Raw genomic sequence first — 12,201 nt, forward strand, 5'->3', positions numbered from 1 at the left:
GAGAGAGAGAGAGAGAGAGAGAGAGAGAGAGAGAGAGAGAGAGAGAGAGAGATTTGCCGTGTTTATTCTTACTGTCGTATCAAATAACTATTATTTATTCGCGCATCTTTCGAGCACTTGTTTCTGGGTTTCCAAAAACGACTACACCTATGAGGCAAGTCTACGTGACGAAGACATCCACAGGGAGAAAAGCAGTTTTATTACCCACGCCGCACGATCATTGACGGAGTCGTCTATCTTACCCGCTCTTAATTCCGACGGACGACCGGATCAATTACCAAGAGTGCGTGGAAATATATCGAGATCGCGATCATATTGTCTTGAAATCGGCGGCGCGCCATGGTGCCGACTGTGTATGTGTATGCATGTGTATGTGTGTGCGCGTGGCTAGGAACGAAGGACGAGGAAAAGGGCGGACAGAATCGGCGGGATAGAGGGGTGTCTCGATGGTGAGTCGGTGGTGTGAGTCGGGGCGAGGTCGGTGGGAATCGAGAGTTCGTTTGTTCACCGCGCAACGGAAATGCACGCTGGACACGGCAAGCAGGGAGAGAAAGAGAGAAAGAGAGTGAGAGAGGGAGGAGGGGAGAGAGAACGAGAGCGCGCGAGCGTGTGTGCGAGGTGCTCTTCGGATCCGCGTAATGGGAAAATCGATTATAGGGGCCGAGCAAGTAGTAAGGTGGCCGGCGAAGGTGTCGCGGATACGTCGCGCGCAAACTGTCCCGGCTACTTCGGCTCGATTTACGCAAGGAATCTGACGCTGGAAGTCGAGCCGAGTTTCGGATGAAACTGAACGACGGACTCGGGTGTCTTGACGTCTAATCGTCGAAGCGCTTCTACGAGTAGTACCAATCGGCAAATTCGTCCGTCCTTCTCTTCGTGAGATCGAGAACAATCTCCGCGGATCGAATCACTCGCGTAATATCGTGTCGGACTTTCGTTCTGCTTGGCCGCGTTAAAGTTGCCACTCGAGATCGTGTATTCCAGACACCTTCTCGCCGGTATTCGCGGCAGGATCGCGGAAATGATATTTACGTATTCGCGGTGGAGCGTTTGTGCATTTTGCAGTACAAGCGAGTTGCGCGCGGGACCCTAGCAGGGATGGGATTTCGAAAACGGAGTCGGAGATAAATATATGACGATTGACATGTACGTGACTTCTCTCTATGTGCATGCCAATTGTTATATATTTATCGTCACGGCTCTGTCCTCGAAATTCCATCCCTAGTCTCTGGCCGCGCTTCTTATCGGGCTCTCGCTCGATGACTCGGTGGCCAGAAGGGGAACAGTGCTTCGCGATAACAGCTCAACTATGACTTTATTTATGCGCGCGTGTCGTGCAAGAAACGGGATTTCGGCTTTACGATCTTAAAAATAGGCAAAAACACGTTCCTAATCGATAAATCGGACGTTTAACTTTACGAGCGCGCACTGTGCTCATAAAAAACATGTTTTACGTGTTCATTTTTTTTATATTTCTTCCTCTTTCTCTCTTCTAAAAAGTAGGAGTTACGTATCATCGATCTTTGTAAGTTCCCATCTCACGATACGGCCGTCTTCCTCGCAGATGCGAGGAAGAATTTCGTCACACACATTCGCGCAAAATTGACGTACCTTCGTAGACGAATTGTTCCGCGAAGATGCGATATATCACGCGATCTCAAAGGGTCTCGTTTAGTCGGCTCACTGAGGCCATGAGCATTATCGAGTACTCGAGCGGAAGTTCCTCGGTATTCTTTGCAGCCGGCATTCCACAATGATTCACATCGTTACTTAGTGACATTCCACGCTAAATCGATTCGCGAAACAGCGCGGACGCCCTGGAACAGGCTTCCGTGTGCTACAGGGAATCTCGATAATTAAACGGCTGCGTTTAATTTCCACCTGCTCGTGCCTTAAGTAAACCGTGCACTTCGACACACGGCGCGCCTCGCGCGCACGTGACCTCCGAGCGCAACGACGGACTCAAATCGAGATCTCTCCTTTCTCGCGAGTTACTTTTATCTCTCTCCTAGCAATTTACATATCCATCCTTTACTTTATTAATATTCCCACGGATGCAAGCGCGCGCAAGACACAGCCCGCGGTCGGCGAACAGACCGACGCTCGAGAAGCAACCGCGAATGCGATTGACACGCAGACTCGATCGATCAGTATTAGATTCTCCGTTCCCGCGTGCGATCGATGCAAACGCCAGCGATTCGCAGGCATGCACACCACGACGGACGCGCATACAAAATTGCGCTGCGCGACGTTCTTTTCTCGCCACCTTTGCAGGCATTATCGACAAACAGCTAACATCGCGATGACGTCGATCGCGCCGCGAACACGTGTGCACGTGCAACACGGCGCAACGAGCAATAAGGATATCGACGATTGTCGTTATCGGAACGTTCGCGGAATGATCGATGCTCCGCTCCGCTCTGCTCCACTCTGGTCCGATCACATGAGTCACTCAACCTGTTGTTGTTGCTTATACTCGCCAGGAAACTTTTTCTAGCATCTTTGATTCGTAATCTTCTCTCTCTCTCTCTCTCTCTCTCTCTCTCTCTCTCTCTCTCTCTTTCCTTCTCTGATAGCTGTCAGATGTTAGATGTCTCTAATATGATTTAACATTACATTCATATTTAATACTGTCTCTCTCATTTATACGATAAATGTTTCAAGTTACTAAGGCAAGTTACTATTCTATCACTTTTATTTGGCGTATTATCATCATTTCTCGTCAAGTTTATGTTGTTTCGTTAGAGATGGTGTTAACCTGAGTCAACTCGTACTATACACGAAATAATTTTAAATGCCACTCTATCTATTGCATCTGTGTCAATATTGTAATCTTTATCGTTGCGCTTGTAGGATGTAACTCAAAGCGATGTAAATAAATAACACGTTTTCTCTTTTTCTTTCTCTCTCCGTTCTGTCCGAATTTGAGTATTCATCGCGAGGCGCTCGCGATCGATATCATACAGAGAGCTTTTTGAGTCTCTGAGCACGAACGTCAGTAGCGCGAGCACCCCTTCGACAACGGACCTTCTGTCGCGCGAAGGTCGCGAAACTTCAATAACGATGTAATATGTATGCACAAATTTGTCCACACGTGGCTGATTCTTAATAGAGTTTCACGTCCGCTCGGCTTTAACGTCGGATTACAAGGCGATTCTCTTAATTGCTCTTTAATTGATTACACGCGAGTTAATCCGCTCGTTGTCTGCATTTCTGATAAGATTTCAGCGACGTGAGAATACCTGTAATATATTTCAGATCCACAATCGTGGACTTGAATCGATCTGCTGGTCCGAATCGTCGGCAGTTCAGCGGAGGCGCGAAATCTAGCATCGGGAGTCGCGAGGGTAACGCCGCATCGGGGCAGAGGGGTGCGCGAGTCTATGCGAGTGAATCATAGGCTGTGTGTGTGTATACTTGTAGGTGTGTATTTGCTCTCATTCGCTCAGCTGGCTGAGGCCCGATCGCGCTGTATCGCGAGTTGAAGGATCTATAAATATATAGCGATCGAAATGTAACGTATTCAAGGATATTGAAGACGAAAGAACGAAGAATGCTCCCGATGATCATTTTCCGGGGATGCCTCCGACGCTGTCAAATTATTTTCGTCATTCATTTTGAATTAGTGAATCCAGAAAAAGACTTCTCGCGGAAGTATTACGCGTACGGCGCGCGGAATGCGCAAATGCGAATGTTGGTCTTTTTATCTTCGCCAAACAGCACCAACTTCCACTATTCCAACTTTTATCACTCCAACGTCGATTTCATTCTGCAAAATTGCAAATTCCGATGAAACATTCACATTACGTCGCGTTCCCCTTTGGAACAATCTCGACTCGATCGTGAGACGTCTAATCCAGACCTCTCGTGAAATCCCCCGGCATATTATATGACGAATGACGATGCCTAATTCCGAGACCGCATCATCGACCGTGCCGACGTTCGGGGGAGGGTTCAATGACGCCGTAAGAAACTCGAGCGCACACATCGTACATACACCGTGGCGAAAGCGTAACGCGTGGCGTATCGCGTAGAGCGCGCGAAGACAGCAGCGTGTGGCCGCAGGCAGGAACAGGCTTGACGATGCAATTGACGAAAGTTGCGGTCGTATGTTCGCGCGCTCGTAAGTAATGGGACCAACTAATTGCCAAGGTAGCGGAAGCTCCTAGTCGGAGACTACCTACCCTCATCAAGCGCGCCCGCGACAAGGTTCAATGACGTCGCCTCGCCGGAGAGGGAAAAGGAGAGCGGGAGAGAGAAAGAGGTAGAGTGCAGAGAGAGAGAGAGAGAGAGAGAGGGAGGGAGGGAGAGAAAGCGATAGAGCTCTGAGGCACCCGGTATGCATGCACATCGTCGCGAATGCGGAGCGTGTGTGTGGTGCACGGGCTCGAAAGCCCGGCGCGTTTCATCGATATCGTTCGCATAGGCTTACCTAGGACGGGCATCAAATCGATCTTACGCCGTCAGCGGTATCGCGAGCCGAGTTAACCCCGGGACTGCGAACCACGAAGAGACGAGCACACGCGAGCGGAATATCAATCGCGGGCATCAAATGCTTTTAAGGAACGTCGTTGGCCGCGTGCTCGCGCGCGCAACTTCGATCGCTGCGCGCCGCGTACATACATCCAACATACGATCATCCTCGATCTGTTGCATCCTGCGTCGCGTCGCGTCGAGTCGCGTCGCGTCGCGGAAAAATCGATGGCACGGAAGACGTGCCCCGCGTGTGTTCTTTGCTTCTTATATTCCAGCCGCGCGTACAACGTTAACGCGAATATCTGAACGCGAGAAAGGGAGAGAGAGAGAGAGAGAGAGAGAGAGAGAGAGAGAGAGAGAGAGAGAGAGAGCTGTGCTCGTGTGGAATCGCGCATTCGCGATATTCGCCAGGGCAATGCGTGAACGAGGCGATTTAACGTTGAAAATATCGTGCGCACGTAATTCCTCGTATAAAATTTTCAAAAAGAGTGTAGAGAAATATTCATAATAATAATAATAATATGTATTAGTACGTATATAATAGGCATAATAATATTTTTGTGACATTTCGTAAACCGATCGATTTTTTTCTCTAATTTATAAATAACGAAGGATGTATTTGCGAATTTTTTTTTTCTCGTAGACACTTTGCTGATTCGTAGATTTCACTTGCACATTGATTCGTAGACCCTCATAGAGAGTGGCCGTTTGTCGCCGAGTTTGTCGTTACGTCGTTACGTAATGTCGGGCATGTTGCAAAATCGCCGGCGAAATCACGCGGGGCCTTTCCTCGGAAACGCGATCGAATCAAAGTCAGGTAGGAGCCGGGTTCGTGAATTTACGGCGACGGGCGCGAGGAAGGGTTCGGCACACGACCGAATATAAAATATGCAGTATCCTCCTTCCGCGCGCGCCGGCGGAATCGGAGCTGTGTGTATACCGGGCGGGTTCTCTGCTCGATCCGGCATAAGTAAATTGCACCTGTGCGAAAGAAAGATCAGAGAGGCGTTCGGCACGCTCGTCTTGTCACGTGACCGCTGTTGGGGGTTACGTGAGCCAGTGTGTCCTCGTACTTGTTTCTCATTATTGTGCGCGACGTCGAGTATAATTTCTTTGGGTCAACTGACCGCTAGAAACGCGGGCAAACTGGCCCGGGGGAATAAATGCCCCTTCATGATGGCACCTTTTTCGTTTTATCGTTGATCCTTCGGGGCGGAATGAATTTTCACTTTCCTCTCAACGAATATGCGCAGACAGAGACGCGTCAGTGATTCGTATAGTTTGAAAGCGATTCAGAAATGTTTTAATTCCTCTTCTTTTTCTCTTAGTGAAACTTTAATAACAATTCTTCAAATAATCATCCCAGTACGATTGCCTTACTAAGCTACAACTTTTTTTACGCATATGTATGTCTATGAACTTTTTGCATAAATATTGGTTTTTAAATTAATCGAGAATTAAGTAATTTGCACAAAAATGATAAAAAAAACGTGTTAATATCGATCCTCCGTTAATTTTTCATAGACGATATTCGGAAACATCAAACCTACCGCAGTGCAGCGAGTGCGTTTAATGAAATCATCGAGGGCGTCGGAACAGAAGGAAAGAAATAATCAGCTAATTAGGCGATGTTTGGTCTTCGGGCGCCGAGACAAACTTAGGCGCGCACTAGAGCGGTCGTCTCGGCTACGAAGGCGATGGAGTGGCGGAGTTTCGCGATGAACCCAAGAGAGAATCGGTAAGGGGGTAGGGGGTGAACGAGAGGGTGAAGGTGGCCAGTGGCGGAGGGTGGGTTAAGAGGGGCGATGGCGCAAGGATGGAGACTGCCGAGACGGAAGGAGGCGAGAGCGAGAGGAGGTGGGTCGCGAGAGGAGGACAGGGAGAACGGAAAGGACGAGGTGTCCGCGGGGGCGGATGAAAGGACGCTTACCAGCTACTACCTATTGATCGCCAATTCTTTTTCTCTTGTTGCATATTAGGCGCACTCTTCCTTCTTTCTCCTCTCTCACTCTCTCTTTCTCTCTCTAGTTCTTTCTCTGTCTCTCCCGCTCTTCCTCTTTCTCTTTCCATCTTCCTCTCTCTCGCTCGCTCGCTCTCTCTCTCACTCCCTTCGCTTGCCGCGCTCACCCCCGTTGCACCTCGCAGAGGCAACCTGCCCCCTCGCGGGCGTAGAACGCGCGAATCCGCCCCTATAGCCACCCTCCCGCGCTCACCCCTTGCGTCTCCCCCGCTTCCTCTTCCTCCTCCTCCTCCTCTACCTCCTCCTGCATCTCCTCTACCTCCTCTACCTCTCTGCTCGTGTCGCCTCACCGCGTGAGAGAGTGCACGCCGCCCCACCAACCACCCATCCACCCATCCACCCACCTACCTACCTACCTACCTACCTACGTACACCGTCGGCTCTGACGCTCTTCTTACCGGCAATGTTTCATTTCGAGCAGCAGCAGTACCCTTCCTGTTTCGGGATGCCCTCTCCGCTTTTTGCACACAGGTGCGCGACGGAATCGGCGAGAATTCAGGATGTCTCGTCGCCGCGACGATGTATGGTCGTAGATAGAATACGCGCGTCGAAGGTTATCGATGCGCGAATAAATAGGACGGCGGAAGTTTAACTTTTTGAGTCTCTATCGAGAGTGTGTGTATATATATATAAATATATATATATATATATATATATATATATATATCACATATGTACTCGGCGATAGCGCGCCATGGCGGCGGAGGAGCAAAGTATTATCTCTAAGACACGAGTCTCCTCGTGAATTCTCAGACGATACTGACCGATCGCCTCTTTCTGTCTGTTTCAGATAGCAACCGGTGACGGTTCTCTACCGGCGAGCTGCGGGCATCTTCGCGCGAGAGGACGGCGAGGAAGGTCGGCGAAACGAGCGTCGTAGGAGAATTTGGCGGAAGAAAAGGGAGAGAGAAAGAGAAAGGGAGAGAGAGAGAGAGAGAGAGAGAGGGGACCACTGTGCGAAAGGCACATACATCTTCGCCGGAAGGAGCGGGGGGAGGACGGCAGGGTGAGAGAGGGGTAACGAGATAGAGAGAGAAAGCGGGAGAGGACGCGCCGGCGGCGACAGACTGCATTCTCGTAGCGCTCAGGGCGCAAGCGTGCACGTGTGTTGTGCGTTTCTGTGCCCTAACCCTGTCCCGCTACCTGGGAGGAGTAGCGTGGTCGTCGTCCCTCCGCGGCTTCATCCCTACCTCGCCGCCGTTGCCGCCGTTGCCGCCACCGCCACCGCCAACGACACCGTCGACTCGCCATCCCTCCGACGCTCGTGTAGGAGCGCCGCGCCGCGCCACGGCCGACGAAACGACGGCGACGACGACGACGACGACGACGACGACAGGACTCCCACTACCACCGCCACCGCCGCTACCATTACAACCGCTACTACCACTACACCGGCGGCTTCCGACAACGACGCCGACGACGACGACGACGACGACGACGACGACGACAACCACGACGACGACGACGACGACGACGACGACGTTGACTTCAGCCTCTCCTGCCAACTCGCTACGTCACGCGTGACGTTGCACCCGGCAGCGTGCTGCACGTTAGCGCGGCGACGTGTACACGCGCGCTACTCTCTTCTTCCCTCACGCACGTCTCACGCTCACGAGGCGCGCTGAAAGACACAGGTACGCCGGTGGTGGAAGAGAAGGTGAACGAAGAGGAGGAGAGGAACAACAAGGTGGTGGGAGTAGACGAGGGGTAGAAGGTGGAAATCGGAAAGAGGCACGGAAGGGAAACTAGGGCCGTAGGGGAGGAGTGGCAAGGGGTAGGAGGGAGTGCAAGAAAGAGGAGGAAGAGGAGAGAGGACGTCGACGACGACGACGACGACGACGACGACGACGAGGGCGACAACGGCGACGACGACGAGGACGGAGGAGCGCCGGCGGTGGAGGGGGTGGACATCCACGCGGGAACACGAGGCAGGCGTACCCGGCCGGCACGCGCACACACATCCTAAGATGTGATTTCAAAAATGGCGGATTGCCCCTATGCCCGCTGCATACAGGAACGCAGACACATCCGACGGGAACTGCTGCGATGGACAAAGAATATGGTCTTCGTAGTCGGTGAGTGAAGAGTCGAGTCGTTCTCTTTGTCGCTTCAGGCGACTAGTCATGTCTCATACATATGTACGTAAGAGTGATACGTACGTACATTGATAGATTGGATTGCGTTGGTGCATGCGTGCGTACGTACGTGCGTACGTGCGTACGTTCGTACGTACGTATGTGCGTGTGACCCGCGAGAAGAACGTCTTTGGGCACACGCGTGTGTGCAGCAGCTCGCGCGACGACCGAACGCTCGCGCGAGCGCGGTTTGCGCGCACAAGAGAGGCGTGTCACCACTGCGTGCTTGTTGCGTGGGTGGATGAGTGTGTGCATGTGTCGTGACGAGAGTCCTGTGTATATCAACGGAAGAATGTGTGGGTGTGTGTTCGTATGTACGTTTGCCTACGTTTCGCATGAGTTTCTATGTGTGCCGAGGATACATAGTGTAGGAGTGAGTTCTCTATCAGTGTGCGAAAGTGGAGGTCGAGCGAGTGTGTGTGTGAGAGAGAGAGAGAGAGAGAGAGAGAGAGAGAGAAAGAGAGAGAGAGATGAGAAGAGAAAGAGAGATGCGGTGAGAAAGAGAGGATGAGAGGGAGAGAGTGAGAGAGAGAGCAAGTGGGAGAGTGAAAGAGAAAACACGCTGGTGGTTGAGACCTGTTGCGAACCGAAACGCCGAATCCTGGCTGACTATATGCCAGGCGTGACTCCTACTCGCGCCTGTACGTTCAACAGGGTGGTACCACGTTGCCGGAAAATCCGATAATATTCCGTTAGTAGTTTCCCGTGCGGTTTTAAGTTTTTGGTTGCGTACCGCTGGTAGGACGTGGTTTCTCTGTGACGATGGTCCGTCCGTCCGAGTGATGACTCTTCCGCGTCGGATGTCATACTTCAAATATGACGACTGCACTGTGTTACACAATAACGTGTTACTCAATCAGACAACGAGCGTGCACGTGCTCATTCGATATGTAATTCGAATACAATTATTTTGCAATTTCGGTGACGAGCCGCGGTTCTTCGGTACCGAGTCAACCACACGTTGCGTAACGCAGTTCAGTGTCTGCTCAATGACATAGTCTTCTATAATCGCAACGCCGATGAGAATTCGAGAGTGATCTTATGCGAATAGATAATTGCTTCTCGTTCCGAGAATGGTGCCTCTCGGTCTATATAAAGATTGGACTTCTCGCGCGCGTTGCGACGTAATGGCTGTCTCATTCATTCGTGCGAGTGGACTTGGCAACGAGAAGGAAAAAAAGAAACACAGAAATACAAAAATGGAGGGTCAAGTTAAACACTCGACCGAATGCAAAAATAACGCGGCGTTAAGTTGCGCAGCGCGCCAAGTTGAATAATTCCGCGATTTGAGGAAAGAACCCCGAGTCGGGAGGGTGGATTCGCGTCCTCGTTGGCGTCGTGAGAAGCTGCGGGAAGAATTAGGCGCCGCGCGTGCAATTTCCCGTGCAGGGTAGGGTGGCGAAATCAGGCTCGCGAGACAGGCTGCTCCCGACCCCTTCGCGTCACCCTTCCACGTCGACGACGCTTACCCCTCGGTCGGCGTCGGCGTCGCGTAGCAGGCGGGTAGCGTCAGACGCGCAGAGAATACTGCACAAGCTGCGTGCCTTGACCACAGACAACCGAGCGATCCCGGCCGCCGCCCGAAACCTTCTTTTCTTCTTCTTACGGCCTTCCGTCCACCTCTCCCTCCCTCGTCTCTTTGCCACCCTCTCCTTCCCGCCACCCCTCCGCTGCCGTCGCGACCCCACCAGCCCTCGTTGCTTCCTCCGCTCTTTCTCCACGTTCTCCTCGTCCTCCACGTCGGCGTACTCCTCCGCGTCCTCCTCCTCCCTGACTTCCCCTTCTTCGGCTTTCGGTTAGTTCGTCAAGGGGCGAGCTCCGGTACTCGCGGAAGGCGCACGTTTCCGCACGCGTCGGTGTTGCGTGCACTCGCCGTTACGCTTCTTCCTCCACTTTTGTGACCTCGCATCCCCTCGCATCCTCTGTCGTTCTCTCCTCGCGGTCCCCCACCTCCCTCTCCCCGTGCGCCGATCTCTCCTCCTGCTGGCTACCGTCGCCGCCACCTCTCGTTCGCGTCGCTCCTCATTTCGAAACGCAGCTGCCGCTGGTGGTCGAGACATTTTCGCGAATCCTTCCTCGAGGCGTCCTACCCTCTCGTCCTCGCGCGCTCGCCGTCCTCCTCCTCCTCCTCCTCCTCCTCTCCGGCGACCCACCGCCCCTTCCTTCTTTCTCTACCGTATCTCATCTTCGTTCTCCGCTGCGAAAAGGTCCTAAAAAGGGAGCCGACAGTGGAGGTTCGACGGAGAGTGGAGGAGGTGGAGGAGTAGGACAAGGAGGAGGAGGAGCAGGAGGGCAAGCGAACAGGCGAGAGGGGGAGGGTCGACACGAGTTGCGTGTGTGCGCCGCGTTCCTCTGCCTCTCCTCTCGAGACTTCTACGATCTTGGAGGATCGACCAGTGCGCGTTCGGGAAAGGGTGACGGAGGGTGGAACCGGTCTTCGAAATCTCGTCGGTATTCCTACGATACGCGCGAGTGCACGCATCATCAGCAGCAGTAGCAGCAGCAGTAGTAACAGCAACAGCGACACGTCGGGTAGCATGACAAGGAGGTAGTGGACAGACGAGAGAAAGAGAGAGAGAGAGAGAGAGAGAGAGAGAGAGAGAGAGAGAGAGAGATCTGACCGAAGTGGAGAGGGTGTCGGGGGTAGACAAGCGACGCCGGTAGGCACGGCAGAGGTGTCGGTTCAGTGAGTGAGTTCTAAAGGCGGAGGGTCCGACGAAGGGTCGTCGTCCTTCGCCGTGGACGACTCTCCGAGTTGGAAAACTGTTGCTCCGCGCGACGGCTCAGCGGCAGGATTCGGCTAGTTACACCTGTTACACGCGCCACCTCATTCTCCGGCACGCTGTGATCGCGGCGAGCTTCCAAGTTTCGGGAGTGCAAGTGCAGCGGCAGGAGAGGAAGAGAGTCAGAGAAAGAGGAGGAGGGAAAGATAGACACAGAAGGAGAAAGAGAGAGGCGAGGAGCAAGAGGAGAGTGCACGACGCGCGCGTTACCGTCACGCGCCGCGTAATCCCCGGCGTCGGCTCGTACGCACGTAATCGCGACACTCGTATCTCGCAGTGCCGGCGAGAGAGGGCATGGAATTGGACGTAATGAAGCCTCTACCCCCGCGTCGCGCCGCGTTTCGTGGCAACGAGGAGCCGAGAATCGACGACGGGGCGTCGCGATCTCGCGAGGGCACCGCGAGCCACGAGTGCCGTCGACTGTAACGACAATGTCGTTTGGACATTACTGCGCCGTCACGACGAGTACGCCGTACGACTTCACGACAGAGGCGGATTCCGAGGACGTGAAGACGCGGAAGTGGATCGACGTAGTTTAGGTAAAGGTAACCTGCCGCGTTATAGCCTCCACCGCGCGAGATCGACGCCGACGGCAGAGCCCGTCGCGAGGCAACGGCGTGGCGGGCGTGCACGTGCGCGATTAGGAGCGATGCAGTTTCTCCTTGCTTAGAACAACGGCGCTCTCATCTCCCGAAATCTCGTGCGAATTTCGAGAGTCCTCGTGAACGACTGGTCTCGCTCCTCTTCGACTTTGCGTCTCGTCGATTTTTTTTTTTTTTTTTTTTTT

At 52.9% G+C, this 12,201-nt stretch overlaps 1 protein-coding gene across 7 annotated transcripts in view; it reads left to right on the forward strand.

The window, feature by feature from the left end:
- The window catches only part of LOC116848284 (mushroom body large-type Kenyon cell-specific protein 1), a 380,233-nt gene that overhangs the window by 314,315 nt on the left and 53,717 nt on the right, over nucleotides 1-12,201 (forward strand). For 6 of the 7 annotated variants that reach the window (XM_032824190.1, XM_032824189.1, XM_032824191.1 and 3 more), the window contains one exon: nucleotides 7,287-8,571. In XM_032824190.1, coding sequence (XP_032680081.1) covers nucleotides 8,478-8,571 — 94 coding nt within the window. In that variant the 5' untranslated portion in view covers nucleotides 7,287-8,477. Of the gene's footprint in view, nucleotides 1-6,000; nucleotides 6,215-7,286; nucleotides 8,572-12,201 lie in introns of all 7 variants that reach the window. The other variant, XM_032824192.1, reaches the window with a different exon arrangement.

Source organism: Odontomachus brunneus, unplaced genomic scaffold (assembly GCF_010583005.1).
Source record: "Odontomachus brunneus isolate Ranch 3 - 2012 unplaced genomic scaffold, Obru_v1 Obru_scaffold_092, whole genome shotgun sequence".
Classification (NCBI taxonomy): domain Eukaryota; kingdom Metazoa; phylum Arthropoda; class Insecta; order Hymenoptera; family Formicidae; genus Odontomachus; species Odontomachus brunneus.